The sequence below is a fragment of the Heloderma suspectum genome, chromosome 12, assembly GCF_057233095.1.
Source record: "Heloderma suspectum isolate Gila_16-S chromosome 12, 16-S_ref, whole genome shotgun sequence".
Taxonomy (NCBI): domain Eukaryota; kingdom Metazoa; phylum Chordata; class Lepidosauria; order Squamata; family Helodermatidae; genus Heloderma; species Heloderma suspectum.
The window spans coordinates 22,895,716-22,913,890 of NC_139469.1; the positions used below are offsets into that span (position 1 = coordinate 22,895,716).

General features: G+C 45.5%; 1 protein-coding gene across 3 annotated transcripts; it reads left to right on the forward strand.

Annotated features, from left to right (window-relative positions):
* Positions 1-286: 286 nt before the first annotated feature.
* On the forward strand, positions 287-17,726 carry TEDC2 (tubulin epsilon and delta complex 2). Of its 3 annotated transcripts, none has more exons than XR_014785574.1 (10): positions 287-420; positions 1,662-1,760; positions 2,079-2,134; positions 4,306-4,969; positions 6,998-7,051; positions 9,738-9,822; positions 11,665-11,773; positions 14,309-14,403; positions 16,504-16,721; positions 17,357-17,726. XR_014785574.1 is itself a non-coding variant. In XM_084818735.1 (10 exons), the coding sequence occupies exons 1-10, from the start codon at positions 395-397 to the stop codon at positions 17,504-17,506; spliced, it is 1,575 nt and encodes a 524-aa protein (XP_084674861.1). In that variant the 5' UTR covers positions 287-394; the 3' UTR covers positions 17,507-17,726. The 3 variants fall into 3 exon arrangements, 2 of the variants coding, with proteins under 2 accessions (XP_084674861.1, XP_084674862.1); XM_084818735.1 differs by having other exon boundaries at positions 14,309-14,422; XM_084818736.1 differs by lacking the exon at positions 14,309-14,403.
* Positions 17,727-18,175: the final 449 nt, after the last annotated feature.

Below are 18,175 nucleotides of genomic sequence, written 5' to 3' on the forward strand. Positions count from 1 at the left end.
AGTAAAAGGAGCATATGAGGAAAGTCCCTACAAGGAGACACAAGTGTCCTTTTCTATCGCTGTGTGTCCGTTTCCACCGGGGGTAGCCGTGTTAGGCTTCTGGCAGCAAAAGCAACCAAGAATCTTGAGGCACCTCAAAGTTGGGGTTTAAGGTCAACCACAACAGCGCGCCAGAAATTTTATCTCTATGTGCGCGCGGAGCCGGGGGGGTCGCTCTATTCTTATGCGCCTCTATGGTGAAAGCCCTCTATCCTTTGCCTCGCACGTTAAGGCGGGGAAATCAGTTAGACCGGAAGTGCCCGGAAGAGGGGCTGCGGCGGGCCTCTCTGCCGTTGGGCGCGGCGGAGGGGCTTTCCGGCTGTGTGCTTGAGCTGCTGTTTTGCGGACCGCCCTCATGCTGCCCGCCGACTGTGCCCACAGGTGGGGTGGTGGTGAGGTGGGGTGGTGGTGGTGGTGGTGGTGGTGGTGAGGTGGGGTGGTGGTGGTGGTGGTGGTGGTGGTGGTGGTGGTGGTGAGGTGGGGTGGGGTGGTGGGGGTGGGGGTGGGGGTGGGGTGGGGGTGGGGTGGGGTGGGGGTGGGGTGGGGTGGGGGGTGGGGGGGCGGCGGCGGCGGCGGCTGCTCTTCTTCCATCAGTGTGCAGTACGGAATGGAAGAGAACAGGTCTCTCCCCCCGAGGAGCGTACAATCCGAAACTCGGTGCAGGGAAAGCAACACAGGGAAGCGGAGGCAGGAGAGAGTTTCCCTTTTTTCTTCCTTTCCCTGCGGGCCACGGGAGAGGGCTTAGCCCCGGGACCTGTTTGCAGTGCGAAGACTCAGTAGTGCCATCGGGGCAGAAGTTCAGGAGTAGAACGAGTGGGAGGGCACATTTTGGAGGAAGCGCTGCGCATTGCCTTCTGAAGAAAAGAGACCCCCGTAGCGCTGTTTGAAGCGCCATCTATTTCTTATTTATTTATTTCATTTCATTTCTATACCGCCCAATAGCCGAAGCTCCCTGGGCGGTTCACAGAAATTAAAACCAAACAACACACAATAAAGCAATTTAAAATATATAGAACATTAAAAGCACAATATAACAATACAACCACAATAAAACCTAGCAGCGGCGCAAGAGTTTAAAATACAGATTTAAAACAGCAAAGATAAACATTTGGAAAGCTAAAATGCCTGGGGAAATAAAAAGGTCTTCACCCGGCGCCGAAAGGAATACAATCTACAGGGAGGGGCACCTGTAAAGAGCATTTGGAGGGAAAGCCGAGGGATATTTTGAAAGGAAAGGGAGTGTCTGATCATGTGCAGAGTGTTGGGGAACAGACCGATGAAAAGAATTTCGGTGGTTGTTTCGAACTGGAAATTGATGTTTAGTTCGCCCCACCCCCATCCTGCCCGTGCTGAAAGACAGGGGAAAGAAAACGGACTGGAGGAACTGACAATATTCCTTGGAGGAAATACTCGGTTGAACAGCATCATAATCAGGCATCTAAGTAACTGTTACTTAAGGAAATGATTTTGCATGCTTTTTGGTAGTTGAATGTTAGTGGACTTGGTAGAGTTCCAGGCCAATCTTTCTCTAGTTGTTGACTCTGAAGTGAGCGAGGTAGGTTAAAGGCATCCCCCCTTTACCTAAAGTGTGAGAAATCATGTTGGTGTGTGTGCCATTTTAGGCTGGTTTCCCTGCTCACCCAGGCCTTGGAAGACTGCGATGAGGAGAAGCAACGGCTGCAGCAGAACCTAATGCGGTGCCAGGCTCTTCTTGGAGATTGGTAAGTTAAGAGAGAGGGGAATGAGTGACAGCCCTGTGTCCAAAGTTCCAGAGGATTGCCTTTCTCCTTTGTGTGGAGGAGGAAGCAAAGTGTGTGGATGAATTCTGTTTCCTTCTCTTCTTTTTTCATCACATGGAAGGGATAAATCCAGATAGTAAAAATCTAAAAGCTAAGACCTGTGCAGTTTTCTACAGGACAAAGAAAATGGTTGTAGTTCGAAACTGCATCATGAAATCCTCCTGGTGATACAGGTGGAGGGATTGCTGGCCATACCTGCTACTTGCTGAATGCATGTGCTGTGTTTCCTTTCTCTGCTAGGAACCCGCAAGTTCCTGAAATCCCAATCCTTGAAGATGGCAAAAATGATAATCAAGGTAAGGGAAACAGCTTTCTTTATCATTGCCTGCCTGCCTGCCTGCCTGCCTTCCTTCCTTCCTTCCTTCCTTCCTTCCTTCAGCATGTTCTCTCTTTCTCTTGCCTAGAGGGAGTGCTAGGTACTTCTGGGGGGATTTACAGAGTTAAAGTCACTTTACAGCTGGGTTCTAGTAATGTTCACATGTGTTCTGCTTCAGCAAACTCACTAAGGGGGAGATGTGTGCCACCACTGATCGTGGCTTCTTGTCCCTTGTCCAAGGAATGTTTGGGATGTGCATATCCCTTCTACTGCATTAAACACACATGGAACAGGAGTGTAATCTGACTGTTGTATAAAGTGTGAAGCAGTTCTGGATTCAAACCTAGGACACATTGAATGCTAACCTCAGAGGAGGATCCAGTGGAAGGGCTTGGAATTGCTCCCAGGAATGTGAAAGGAGTTTCTTTTGCTTTCTTATATCTTTGGAGAGGGATCTGAATCTCTCTCCATATGTGGTTGCTCTTGATTCTGATTTTTAAGACTTTCTATCTCCTGTGAGCAGGAGTGCTAGGAACATGCAACAACACACACATGCATTGTGCACCTCAGCTGTGCAATTGGAGTAATGCAACTGAAGCACATTTATATAGTCTACAAGGTCTGGGTTATCAAATAACTTACAAACTATTATTTAATGAAGAATAGGAGAGTAAAAAGTGGGAAGGGCATGATAATTGCTGGTGGGCTGTAAGTTTTAAAGAAACTAATAGGGGTGCGGGGAGGAATTCTGCATAACATTAGATCAGCTCTGCCACACCTGCCTGCCTGAAGTCCTTCTCATCCCCTTTCAGCTTTTGAGATTTCTCTAGATGGTTCCCATATATTTTCAAGTTTTATGCAGAGCCATAACCCATACATGAGCACAGCATTTAACATCAAATCTCAGATGTGTGGAATATGCATAGCCTTGCATTTTTGTGAACTGAATATGGACTGGTCTTTCTGTAGCATTATCCTGAAGGATGTGATAGTGGAGACACTGCATTTTGACTGACTGGGGGTGTTTGGACGATTGCAGGGGGAAAAGAAGCCATTGCGGCTTTTCCCCCTGCCCTTGGTCTGCATGTGCCCATTGTTTACATAATTACCTGAGCTGCAGCATGGGTTGGTGAACCCGGCGTGTGGTGGGGGTGCTTCGTACCCACTTTACATCCTCTACTGCATGGCAATTATGCAAACAATGGGTCACGGCACGTACAGGGGAGAAGCCACAATGGCTTCTTTTCTCCCCATGATCATCTGAACCCAGATGCTATCTTTATGGTAGGAGTATTCAGATGAAGTTTAACACAACTGACCAATGAGGATATTTGCCATGAAAAAATGTGGTACATGTATATGTGCATGCATGTAAAATCTGTCTGTCTATCACAATACATTGTCTATAAATGGCCTTGTGTTTTGATCTCTGTGCCATTTAGAGGAGAGTGAGTCAACCTTGAAATATCTTGATTGCTATAAATGCAGTGATGTGGGTTTTTTGGAAAAATTTCCTATGCAAACTTGGTTAATTTTTATAGGGCCATTTGCATCAGGAAAATTCAGTTTGCATTGGAAAATTTTCTGATGTCCTAGAGTGATCTAATTGAGCATGTTTATTTGTATTTAGTAAATAATAAAGCTAAAAAAGTACCCAATGTTATTTTCGTATGTACTTCCCTTACACTGTATAAATAAATAATAACACTTGTTTAAATTTCAGAACAAAGCAAAGATACTGAAAACTGCTGATACACTAATTAATTTTAGCAACTGAAAGAACTGTTCGTGATATGCTGACAACTCCCTTCTACTAAGGTGTTGGGACAACTTCAGTTTCACTGTCACTACTTATTAGTTCCATTTCACACTGACATTTCAATGGCAAAGATGTATTCTTTCACATGCTTGCTTGGGATAATCACCTGAAAAACATTATTTACAGCTCTGAAACTGCCAAGCTTGCCTAATATTGTATTTGCCATTGGCATCCTTTCATTGTTGCTAACGAACTTAAGAAATAGAAAGTTTTCCACTGAAAAGTTAAGCATTGGAAAAATTTCAGCCAGCACCATTAATGACATTTGTATGACAAATGACATTAACGACAAATGTATTAATGACATTTTGACTTATCTCCTGCATTTGTAGAAAGTGAACCCTCAGCCAAGGAGCTTGAGGAACTGGAGCTGCTTAACAAAGCCCTGGCAAAAGCATTAAGAATCCGATCAAAGTTCCAGCAGGCTCCATGTGAGGCTACAGAAGGCACTAAAGCCACAGCCAAGAAGCCTGTTACCAGCGCTGCTTTAAAACAGCAAGTGGGTAACTCTAAGCAGAGCATCTCCAAGACTGTCAGAGTGTCCTCTGTGAGTAGAAAGTTCATGTCTTCCAAAAAGCCTACAGTGTACATGCTGAAAGCTCCCTACAGGACTGACCCAGATGTGAGAAGGCCAGGGGCGAAAATGTCAGCTGGGCTGAGCTCCAGAGCTTCAAAGGTGCCTGGGAAGAAGAGGTCACCCAAAGGAGCTGCCTCCCCCAAAGCGAAGTTGCCTGTAAAAATAACTGGAGCGGGAAATGGAAAGGTCTGTGCTTCCGGAGAACCTGGAAGGCAGCTGGGCTATCCCAAATCTCCACATCTTGCAAAGCAAAGCCCTTCATTTGGGAACTCTGCAGGTGAGGCAGAGTTTGCAGGTGCTGATCCACTGTTACCTGAGGCAGAGCATAAGGATCGTGCTGTGGAATCTCTAGCCTCCCAGAGCCATATGGGAGAAGGCACCTCAGGGATGGGCCCAACATCCACTCTCCAGGAAAAGGGGTAAATTCCCAGTAGGAGCTCAGGCTCTGTAGTTGAACATATCTGGGGGGCATCAGGTTGGGGAAGGCTGCCCTAGCTGGCTTCACTTGCCCTAGCTGGCTTCACTTGCTGCTGCTACTGTGGTGGACCACAATGGACCACAACCACTGTGGTGGTTGTGGCGGACAACTCAATGAATATGTTAACCCAGTGTGCAGCCACTGTAAAAAAAGGCAAGCCCCATGTTAGGCATAATTAGAAAAGGAATTGAGAATAAAACTGCCAACATCATACTGCTCCTATAGAAATCTATGGTGCGACCACACTTGGAATACTGTGTCCAGTTCTGGTTGCCACACCTAAAAAAAAAAGGTATTGTAGAGCTGGAAAAGGTGCAGAAAAGGGTGACTAAAATGATGAAGGGGCTGGAGCATCTCCCCTATGAGGGAAGGTTACAACAGCTGGGATAGTTTAGCTTGGAAAAAAGGAGGGTAAAGGGAGACATAATAGAGGTCTACAGAATTATGCCTGGTGTGGAGAATGTGGATGGGGAGACATTTTTCTCCTTGTCTCAAAATACTAGAACCTGGGGTCATCCTATGAAGCTGACTGGTGGGAGATTCAGGACAGATAAAAGGAAGGACTTCTTCACACAGCACATAGTTAAACTATAGAAATTGCTACCACAGGGAAGTAGTGATGGCCACCAAGTTGGATGGCTTTAAAAGGGGGTTGGACAAATTCCTGGAGGAAAAGGCTATCAATGGCTACTAGTCTTGATGGCTGTGTGCTACCTCCAGTACCAGAGGCAATGAGCCTATGTACACCAGTTGCTGGGGAACATGGGTAGGAGGGTGCTCTGGCGCTCATGCCCTGCTTGTCGGTTCCTGGTCGACAGCTGGTTGGCCACTGTGAACAGAATGCAGGACTAGATGGACCCTTGGTCTGATCCAGCATGGCTCTTCTTATGTTCTTACTGCTGCTTCTTTTGACCTTGCCATAGAATTTAGTGTGTTTTAAGAGCAGATATTTTCTCAGCATGGACTGGGTCCACATTTTTATTCATTACTTTGTCCCATCTAACATGTTGGGAAACTTTGGATGTTTATGATCACAGATCTACTGTGCAGTCACACTCCAAAATATTCTAGGTTTTGCTGTAGGAGAATGGAGTTTAGGTTTAGAATAAACTTATGTGGATTTAAATTCAGCTTTTAAACTTTTTCTGAAATCCAGCCTCTCCTCTCAGAGAGCCTCTGAGTCAGAACCTAAAGCATGGGCAGGTAAGCAGGCTCCAGAGCATGTAGGGCAGCAACCTACCTCCCAACCTGGTGCCCTTCAGATGTTCTGGACTTCAGCTTCCATCAGCCCAAGCCAGTATGGCCAAAGGTCAGGAACGCTGGGTTTTATAGTTCAAAGCATCTGGAGGGCACCATGTTGGGTAAGGCAAATGTACTGATTGGCAACCAGCTGCCCTCCAGTTATTTTGGAGTACAATTCCCATAAGGCCCAGCCAGCATTGCCAGTGGTCAAGGATTATGGGACTTGTCATCCAAAACATCTGGAGGGCTTTAAAGGCCAAGACTACAGTATAAATTGAGCCTGGAAACAAACTAATAGATGGACAAAATCAGAATGATATGGTCTGAATTCTAGGTGCCAGACAAAAGTCCGCCTGTTACATTTTGGAAGTTTCTGAGCTGTTTTTAAAGGCAGTGGGCCTGAACAAATAAATGTTAACTGAACTAATCCAGTGGGTGGCAGTGAAGGGAAATATCAGGGGGGGTTGATTGGAACTGGCATGGTATGATAGTCATGCCTGGGTTATGGAAGTGCAGCTGATTTCTGTGGGGTCGGTAACTTGCTATTGCACTATTGCCCTCCTTGTGAGCTTCCTACAGGCAGCTGATTGCCCCCCTGTGTCAGCATGGCTCTTCTCATGCTTTTTAAAATTAAAACTAGAGATAAGGATGTACACACTTCTCTAGATTCTGAATACGTGTGGCTTTGTGCATGTGACATATGCTAATACAAATCAATTCTTTGCAGGTCTATGCTGAAGCTGCCACTTCCTTACAGGAAAGCCTTTTCCAAGTATACCAGGTAACCTTATCCAAGCAGCCTAAGTCCAAAATTGGAACTTCCCTGCAAGTGGATGGGAGAGGGTGACAAGAGGAGTGTCTATGGTAGGATGACCAAGCTTAAGTTCTTTTCCAAACTGGGTTGGAAGATCGACGGGGTAATACAGCCTTCTGCCACACCCACAGGTGCAGCGCAGAGCTGATGACTTGTGTGGTATCCAGCATGTAGAGCTGGACTTGGCTTTAGAGACTTGAGGTAAATCTTTACTTGACCATGGCTGGCGTGGAGGCCTCTCATTCTGTCAGCCTTTTGCCTTCTGCAAAAACAATATAGGGAGCTGCCTTATATGAGGTCGGACTGTGTGTCCATCTTGCCCAGTATTGTCTATTCTGTCTAGCAGCAGTTCTCCAAGGTCTGAGACTGAGAAAGGACTGCTACCTGATTTGTACAGCTGGTGATACCAGGGGTCACATCTGGGACCTTACTGCATGTAAAGCATGTGCTCTACATAATACAGGTTTGGGAACAAATGGATTTGTTAAGTTGATGACAAAAGACAAGGAAAAGCCCCCACTTTGCATGTTCTAAATGATGTGCTGTGTTCCATTATCCTGTTGTTTTTAGCCATGGCATATACCATTTCCCTCTCAGAGATCATTGGTCTCTTCCAGCGTAATGTCTGGAGGTGATTTCTGGGGGCTATAGATCAGGGGTGGGCAGACAGTAGATCTCTGGATGTTGTGGACTTCAACTTCTAGCATTCCTGACCATTGGCCATGCTGGCAGGGACTTGTGGGAGTTGAAGTTCCAAATATCTGGAGATCTACCTTTTGCCCAGCCCTGTCTAGTTGACCAGGGGAACTTCTGTTTACAAGCCTGGCCTAAAACGTACGCGACACCAATGGCAACTATGCAGTTCTCTGCTGCAGTTCTCTGCTGCAGTTCTCTGCTGCAGTTCTCTGCTGCAGTTCTCTGCTGCAGTTCTCTGCTGCATCTGCCTATGCAGTTAAGCCCAGTCTTACCTTCATTTCACCTGATGTGTGAACAGCTGCAGAAAAGTGACAATGTGTGATCAGAGTCTATAGGTGACTGCCTCCCCGTATAATAGTGGGTTCTACACGTTGTGCTTTTATGCAGTTACTGGACGGCTTTTGGTTATCTGAATGCATGTAGGATTGGACTTAATGGAGCAGGAGCATCAGAAGAAAAATTATAATTCAGTCTACACATTTGCATCTGGCACATCCTGTGTATTTTAAAGAAATGGCACCAATCTTTATTGGAAAGGGGCTGCATCCAGTTATGGATTCAGATGACACAACTATGCCCTGCTGTTAAACTGAAGCTGCATGTGGCTTTCAAGTTTCAAAGTAAAATCGATACGCAAATCGAAATGCGTTCTTGTAGTTATGCATTAAGAGCCAAATGATTCCTCATCCTTGCCCATTGGGAAAGCATAAATTATGAGTGACCTAACAAAAGCCTGGGATTTAGATGTCTGCAGCAACTTGAATTTGGAACGAGCAAAAGAATATGTGCCTATTGTGAAGTAAAATATAAGCCATTGTTTTATTGACTAGTTCTAAAGGTTCTAATTCCGTATGCAGTGATGATCTTTTGGGGTCCTCAAACTTGCCCATGTGTTTTGAAGGTAGTTCTCAAATGGTGGGGACTAGAAACATGCTTTTAACAAAATTAAACCATGATTCTGTGGATTCTGCAAGTGCTACTTGATTCTGCATTGAAGGCCATGTTGTGCAATCTTTGCTTGCAGGTTTCTAGATTGTCTGACTGGTGGACAAGAGAATCTGTTGCTTTCTAGTATTACTGGGATTGGATCCAGAATAAGTTCATTCAGCCCCATTGAAATCAGTTTAGTCATGTCCATTTGATTTCCATGGAAACTCAGTGCTCTTAATGTAGTCTGGATCAGGGATGGGGAACGTATGGCCCTCCAGATGTTGTTGGTCTGCAACTGCCATCAGCATAGCCAACGGTGAGGCATGATGGGCATTGCCGTCCAACAACATCTGGAGGGCCATGTGTTGCCCATCTCTCCTCTAGAGCCAACTCATGGTCTTGAAGAATCCAATGGAAACCTGCTGTGCACAACTGGAAGCATGACTCATGTCTCTGGAGTAATTAGCTGCCTCATCCATGTCTATCTCTCCCCAAAAGAGCCAGGAGTTAACCCTGATCTCTCCAGTTTGTAGATCAGCCTTCCCCAACCTGGACCCCTGCAGATGTTTTGGACTACGACTCCCGACATTTCTAGCCATTAGCTGTGCTGGCTAGGGCCAATGGGGGTTGAAATCCAAAGCATCTAGGGGAAAGCTGTTGTGGATAGATGGAGACTGAATCCCCCCACCTGGAATCAATCTGTACTACAAGCACAGTTAATTGCCAGCAATGAACAGGCATGCTCACCCTCGCTTATACTTATTCTGAGGATCCTATGCTGGATAGACTTTTGCAATAGGATAATATGCAGTCCTTGTTTCTTTTTGGGGTTGCTTCAGACTTTCTGAGGCACAATTCTATTGAAGAACTCGGTGATTTGGGATCCTGAAATGCGATGAAATGAGAGTAGCTGGCAGAGTCCCTGCTTCAGGAAGTAATGAGCTGGGTGTAAACTTTCAGACTTATCCCAACTCTTGGTTTTTTGTTCTCCCCCCACTCCATTCTTCTTCTTGCTGCAAATGCCCAGGCTATTGGAGAAGTGTCATATTTGCCAAACAAGCCCAGATGCTGCACTTGCCAAGAATCGCTTCATGGAGAAGCTGCAAGCAACGGTATCCTTTTGCTAGTTTTGCCTTTAGAAGGAGGAAACCTGCAACTGTGGATGTGACTCCATGAGTGTGCAAGACAACCTATGTGCAAAGTGCCTTTTCTTACCTTGGCTTGTGGCTAGAAGGACTCCATTTTGTTGGTTTCCTTTTGTGCATTCTAATCTTCTCACCTGCCTACCACCAAGGGCGGTTAGCCTGGTGATTACAAGGTGTAGAAGGCCTTGTCAGTGTTGGCCCCACACCTCTGGAATCAGCTTCTATCAGATACATCAGGTCCCTTCTTTGCAAGTCTTCAGGAAGGCTCTGAAGACCCATTTGTTTTCACTGGTCTTTCCATAGTCTGTGGGCTGCAGATTTTATTAGTTTTATTGTTTGTGTAGGATTTTCGAGCGTTTGTTCTATTGTATTTGTTTTGCATAGCTTTGCATTGTTTCTGTCTTAAGGGTTCTACCCTCGAAGGCATACCAATAATTTTAAATTATTATAATTTTAAATCTTAAAATATGCCAGTGCAGGGTGGCTGTGTTTTCCAAGATACTATGGTTAATATAGCATGTAACATGCGGAAATGCCTTTTAAATTCAAATTATAAGACATATTATGTTTATTCATAACTAGCGCATATATGCTTTAAGAACATATCTTTTTTTTAATCCCCCATGTGTCTCTTCTCTTCCACTCCCCTCCACTGATTCATGTGCTCCCATCCCCTCTCACCCATTTCATTTCCTCTAGTTTTCACCTGTAATTGGGGCATGTTTTCACATCTCCCAGTCATGCACCAGCCAGATATGTAGCAATTTAACTCAGATGATCCGTTCTCTTCCTGTCCCTGTTAACAAACTGGTAACAATTCAGCAAGGAATTAAGCAAGTTTGCCCCTGCTGATGATACTTTGGGCTGTATTTTGAATGATGCTTGTAAGCCACTTTGAGGACCTGAGCCAAAAGGCAGGTTTAAAAATTAATCTAGCAGATATTATTGTAGAGTACCTGATTGCTGTTAGTTCATTATTTTATTTTGCCGTAGCAAGAGACAGTGTCAGTACTCTCTTCTAAGACACAATCTATCCCCATTCCAGAAAGTGGAGGTGATATTTCTAAAAGAGCAAAACCATTAACCTTGGAACCTTTCTTCAGGCATATTGGCTGTAAAGTCATTGTAAAGTGGTGTAAAATGGGAACAAAATTGGTTTTTAAGTGGAAACACTTAATGAAATCTGACTAATTCGCTCTCAATTTGAGCTTTCTAGTAAGTGCATCCTTCTTATTCAGTCATCTACAGAGGGGTCATGCATATGGAAAGTGTGTGTGTGAAAACAGTTGCAACGTAGATCTGCGACTGGATCATCTGCCACATTTTTTTTTCTTCATAGCAACAGTAGAGAACTGCTAATTTGATCAAAACCGTGATGCTGGGAAAGAGGGTATCTAACCTTTTTTTTAACTATGCAGTTTTCCCTATCTAAATGCACCCCCCCAGCTGCTGTTATTCCTTCTTGGGGGTTGGGTATAAGGCACCATACAGGTACTTCTCTTCTCACACCACTCCCATGGGACTAATAGTTGGTGGGGTGGGGGGCAATTTAGAGCAGGGGAACCCGGAGGGAGGGTTAAGTGCCACTTCTCTACTCAAATTCGCAGCTCCCTGCAGTTGCTTTGGAGAAAACCAGAAATGTCAGGAAATCCAAGTCATGTCTGTCTTAACCCTGAGCCGTTTAACCTTGCTATATAATTTGGGAAAGCAGGCTGAACAGGACTGCAAACTGGAAGCATCTCTTTTTGCCACTATCTCCCCTGGGGAAAACGCACAACTGTGCCCTCTTTTTCTTAAGCTTATGACCAGTTCTGTTCACCTTCACCAGCCTTTAGCCCAGCCGAGGTGAGAAAGGAGCTGATGCATCTGCGTGATGTCCACTCCCTTGTGAGCCAGCACATGGAAGCAGAGACCCCAGGTAAGACATGCATGGAAGGTGGCTAAAAGCGACTTTTTTTGCGCCAGTTCATCTGCTGGATTTGCATGGGAGCCTCAGAATTTTAATTTAGTTAAAAGCATTTTTACGCTGTTCTTCAACCAAAAAAGTCTCCCAGAACAGCTTACAAAGATTAAGAACAATACAGTCCCTCGCCTTGGTCTTACAATTTTTTTTTGGCGGCCCCCACTCTCTGGAATAGCCTCTTTGCAGAAATATAAAGTGCACTGACTCTGCCGCAGTTTAGGTGCACGTTGAAAACATTTTTATTCACTTGGCATTTACTGATTTATGAAATATGGTTTTTGATTTTTAATTTATGGCCGCTGATTGTTTGTTATTACGTACGTACATGTGTGTGTGTGTGTGAGTGAGAGAGAGAGAGAGATGTTGCACTGGTTGCACTGGTTACCAGTTGTTTTCTGGGCCAAATTCAAGGTGTTGGTTTTGACCTTTAAAACCTTATATGGTTCTGGTCCAGCCTATCTTAAGGAGCGCCTCCAGCAACACCAGACAGGCCCCTTAACAAGACCAGACAGGCTGCTTAACAAGATCAGCCTTGGATGGCCTTCTCTCTGTCCCATCGGCCAGGACAGCTAGGCTGGTGGGGACGAGGGAGAGGGCCTTCTCTGTGGTGGCATCCACTCTGTGGAACTCCCTCCCTAGGGAACCCCCTCTTTAATGAGCTTCCACCGTGCATTAAAAACGTGGTTGTTCAGGCAGGCATTTGGGGTGGGTTATGGTATTTTTAGAAAATGATGCTTTTATTGTACAATTGTACTGTTTTAAACTGTTCTATTACATACTTTGTACATCGCCCAGAGTGGCTGGGTGACCATCCAGATGGGCGATTAATAAATCAAATAAATGAATGCATGCATGCATGCATGCCACCCGGATATGCAATATGTGACAAGTGGTATAGAAATATTTAAAAATAAATTTAAAAGTCACAGTACAAAAGGAAAAGGAATTGAGGAGGAGGAGGAAAACCCAGACGCAAACAGCAATCTGTTTCTGGACTCTTTCGGGAAAGGAGAAGCAAGCTCCTTGGCCAATCAATGGGGTCAGTTTGTTTTCTTACTTTCATTGACATTTTTCCAGGGAAGCATGGGGTACAGCTTCCTAGTAGCTCTTGGCCCCCGGCGAATAGATATATCCATACCCACCATAATGAATGTATAGTTTTGTGAAGAGTCATAGCTTGGAGCTCTTCCGTACATTGCTTGGCAACACACCAAGGCTTGCTCCCAAGTGTATACTCAATATTGGCTCTAGCCTGTATGTTTCTAGCCTGTATGAGACAGTGCCTCCAAACACCCCCCCCCACACGCGCACACACACATGCACACACAATTCATGCATATGGCACATTTTTGGTGTACACTTAAAGAAGCATAATGCATGGTGGCTATTGGACCATAGTTTGTGTGTATGGGAGGAATGATCTCCAGTTCGGATCTCTCCTTAAGAATGCTCCTAAACCTCCGGGACTACAGACCTGAAGGAAAGCAGACTGGCCAGAGGACTTGGGACCACTGGGAGATTGCATCCCCTGCCTTCCATGAAGGACATCACAGCAAGGGAGAGACCAGCCAGGCCTCATCCATCAGCCAGAGGAGCAGCTGTAGGGAGCTTTGCTTTCTTTCTCCTGGCCAGGAAAACACCCTGATCCAACTGCCAGGTGCCCTGGGATAGCAGAGCAGAAGGAGAAATGCTCTTTTTGCCCCATCCATTGGCCAGACTAAAGACCACTGGTGTTTGTGCGTCTGCATCGTGGTTCTTTTATTGCAACCTGACCTTCAAGGTGGTTTACAACAGAGGAGGGGAGACTTTAGGCATGTAGGATCTACCTTGTTTTGCGCTAGAATTCTGAGCTCCACAGATGAGCAAGGTGCAAAAAGGCAGCTCAGGAAGTGGGGCCAGTTACCTGCTGAACCCCTGTCAGCCATACGCTGGGATGACCTTCTTGCACAAATACAAATCTACACCTGAGTAGGTGTAGATCAGGGACTTTAACAGTCTAACTCAGGCCTAAACACTGCTATCATTAGAACAACTTGGAGTTGTAGGCCTTTGCTGATCTACTGCAAATTGCTAAGAGATATACCTTCTGCTCATCCCTGGCTTACAACATTTGATCAGATATAAATCTTCAAAATCAATAAAGTAGGGTTGGGAAGGAAATTTGCATGAGTTCCTGGAGAGGTGAACTTGAGATGTGCTGCCAGTCAGAGTTTTGCAGTACTGGGATAGAAGAACCATTGGTCTAGTTTAGTACAAGGCATCTTCTTATCCTAAAACATTTTCTTCCAATGGGGGAAAACACAGGCTCTCTGTGTGTGTTGTAAATTATATATGCTCCACCACCTGTATTTTCATGTTTTGATCTGGTTTAAACCCATTTGTTTGTCTGCGAGACCCGACCACAAAACTTCAGTGAGGTCATAGGCTTGAAGCTCTCTTCTCCAAGTGATTCCATCTGGCCTCAAGTCTCTAATCTTGCTTTCCTCTTAGCTTCCCTTGGAGAAAACCCAACTTGGGAGAGACAATATGAAAGTCTCCTGACTCTGGAGGGCCTGCAAACGATAGTAAAACAGTGCCTGGACAAGGTAGACAAGTTGAGAGAAGGTGAAGAATATGACTTAATGATGATGTTAAAGCATATGATGTGTATGCTATATGACAAACCTCAGTGCATCCTCATTCTGCTTGCTTGCCCCAGGCTGTTGGAAATGCCCGAGTAATTCCAGTACTTTACCTAGGAAAGCCATGTAGGGTGCATTAAAGCCTTCCCCAACCTGGGCCGCCCTCCAGATGTTTTGGACTTCAATTCCCATCAGCCCCAGCCAGCAGGGCCAGTGGTCAGGAATGCTGGGAGGTGTAGTCCAAAACATCTAGAGAGCACCAGGTTGGGAGAGGGCTGGTTAGAATATGCTGCTGTACTTTTGCTTGGCATTCTTTCATGGCTTGCTTGTTACTTCAACAGAGACAAACCGATCAGGGAAAAGACGTTCCTGGTGGGATTGGGTTATTTTGACCTTGCTTCAATTATATGTTCACGTTCATGGCACCTTTTCTATTTTAACATCAGCTCTTCCCTCCACGGGCCAGCAGCAGGGGGACTACTGTTATATTGGTAGATAAAAAGAGAATGTGTTCTGGGCAGTCTCTGATGGAGGGCCGAAAGTGCCCTAAAATTTACATTCTCAATCTGGATTAAGCTAGCGATGGATGACTCTGTCTGCTCAGTTTCTCATTTGTTCAACACTGAATTCATTCTAGCCCTTTTTTGCATTAGTGTGTGAATTTCCCCCTTAAATGTCCACGTGAAAGCTTGTACTTATTTTCATGTGCATTTCCCCCTAACATGCATTTTTGACATGGACTTTACCATACTGCACACATTTTAATGTTCATTTTTTTAATTTGCGAAATGTGCTGCAAAATTTGGAAAAGTGTGGACATTGCTGTATAACTACATTCCAGTTTATGTGTGGGTTCAAGGGGTGCAAACTTGGTAAGTTTGCGTTTCAATGGGAACCGAACCAATTCCTCACCCATGCAGCATTTGGGGCACGAGACGGGAAGAGATTGACCCTCAAAAGTGCTTTTTTGCACAACTGTACGGTTAACTTGTGGAATTCACTACCATAGGATGTGGTGGTGGTGGTAATGACTGCTGATTTCAGTGGCTTTAAAAGGAGCTTAGACAGTGTCATGGAGCAAAGGTCTGCCAATGCCCATTAGTTAGGGCAGCTCTGTGGATTCTCCAGGATCATAGAATAGTGGGGGTGGAAGGGGCCTACAAGACCATTGAGTCCAACCCCCTGCTCAGTGCAGGAATCCAACTCAGAGCATCCCTGACAGATGGCTGTCCAGCCTTGTCTTGAAGGCCTCCAGTGTGGGAGAGCTCACCACCTCCCTAGGTGCATATACACACACATGCGCGCACATGCATGCCAGGGGAATCCTAGAATCATACAATAATAGGGTTGGAAGGGGCCTACAAGACCATCAAGTCCAACCCCCCCAGTCAGAGGCAGTGTGCCTCTGAATCCCAGATACTGGGGAAGAACAAACAGGAGAGGGCTGTTGCCTCCATGCCTTGTCTGTGGGTTTCCCAGAGGCTTCTGGCTGGGTACTCTGGGAAGTGGGGTGTTGGACTAGATCAGGGGTGCAGTTTTTTTAAAAAAAAAATTCTTGTAAGAAGCATAGGTGACAATTTGGCCCCATTTAAAAGCTTTACTGGCCTCCCACTCCTATAACTCAAGTTTGCCATTTCCCCTACTGCACAACTAGCCAAGTGTCAGGGAGACGTCCAAGCACAGCAAGATGGTGGTAGCCAATCTGTTTTTGCTGATCAGTAATTAGCAATGTGTGGCTTGGAAATCCGGAACTAGAGCATTCCCAGTACATGGCTGTCCAGTCTCTGCTTTTGAAGACCTTCAGCGAGGGAGAGCCCCACCCCACCCCCAGCTAATTAGCAGCATTGTCGAACTGCTCTTATCGTCAAGACGTTGCTCCTAATGTTCAGCCAAAGTCTGCTTTCCTGTAACTTAAGCCCATTAGATCTAGTCCTGCCCTCCGAGAAAGGAGGGAGCATGTCTTTGTCCTCCTCTATGTGATAGCCCTTCAAGGATCTGAAGAGTGCTGTCATGTCCCTCCTCAAGCTAAACATACCGCATCTTTGTGCTTTCTTGCCCTGACAGCCATGGAGTCCCATTCCAAGCTGTTTCCTACTCATTCTGTTTGCGGCAAGGAGTGTTCCTCCATGTGGTGTGCTCCCCTGGGGAGGCAGCGGTGTTGGGATGCAGAAACGGTTGGGCCGCCACCCCTGCTTTTTTACTCCAACTTGAAGGAGCTGAAGGACATGGAGGCCTTAAAACTGACGGTGGCGATGCTGCATCAGCGACTCGAAATACAGAAGGTAACTCTGCAGAAGGGTGGTGGTGGCGGCAGAGGAGGAGGAGGAGATCTGTTGGCTCTTTCATCCCTTTGACTTGCTTTCATACAGCCTGGGTAGGTCCAGCTGGTTTTGGGGTGTTCGGTAGCCAGCTACTGGAAGTAGGGGGAAAAGGCAAACAAGAGACCAAAAAGAGTGTCCCAGGTCTCTCTTGCAACCCTGATTCAATGAATTGCTTGCAACCCTCGGCCTCTAATGAAATGGCTTGTTCCAGAGAGACAGAGAGCCAGACCCCCCCACACACACACACTGGGATTCTGTCACCTGTGTGGTTTGGGAGGCAGGAAATGTATTGAGTTTTAAACGCCTCCTGAAAATGTACCTGTTCATGCCAGCTTTCTCTGGCTTATAACTGATTACCTTGCTGCTGCTTCACTTTCTTGTTTTCTATTGCTGTTTTAAATTTTTTAAATTGTTTACTTATTTTGTTGTAGCTTTAATTGTTAACTAATTTAGTATTTTAATAGTTATTTTTCAGTATTTTAGCATGTAAACCCCTTAGAGATATCAAGCAATATTCAAGTATTAATAACTATACATAAATGTACATAAACATACGCACACATTTGAACATTAAATGCTGTCTTGTCTGTGTGCAGGCCATGGAAGCTGAACTCCTCCCACTTCTAGAACCCGGAGCCGTTCAAGAAGGCTCCAGAGCATTGTTGTACCGTGCTGTTTACACACTTCTGTGTGAAGGTGGAGAGCGCTTTCCTGTGCTTGTATATGATGAGGAGTCATCCAGGTGATTGAGGCTTATACCAGACGTACGGCAATGTACACAGCAAGCAAGGAACTCTGGCTGCAGTCCGTAAATCAAAGCACTTCCTTCGACTGCCCCATGAATGATCAAGCTTAATGGCATGTTGAGCGGCAAGGTTTTCCATCCCATGCATTTGTAAAACAAAATTATTTCATACCACTGGAATCTCTTTCCCTTGCACAAATGTACGGAATCCTTCTGCCTCATCTCGCATCTCTCAAATTTATTTGTTTGTTCATATCATAGATTTATATACTGCTTTCTAGTGGGTTATCAAAGTGGTTTAGAGAAAGGATAATGTAAAATGTAACAAAAACAATGAATGGGTTTGAAGTACCTCCCTCTGCCCCAATCCCCACCTTTCTCATTGAGGCACCACATTCCGGCTTTCATGAGCTGGCCAATTTGACCTCGGGTGCAACTGTATCGACTGAGACAACTTGCGTCCCAAATCACTTTAAGCAGACACCCACATACTCCTGCTTGGACTTAAGAGCCAAGGTGGGAAAGGGACAGGAAGTTCTGGGCCAAGTGCAGGACTAATCCAGAAGCGATAAGAGGAAGATGCTGGCTACAAAGTCAAGGGGGCAGAGCTGAGCCCTGTGGGGCTATAAAACAAGCCGTGGGTTCACAATTGAGAGAGTGGGTGCGTGGG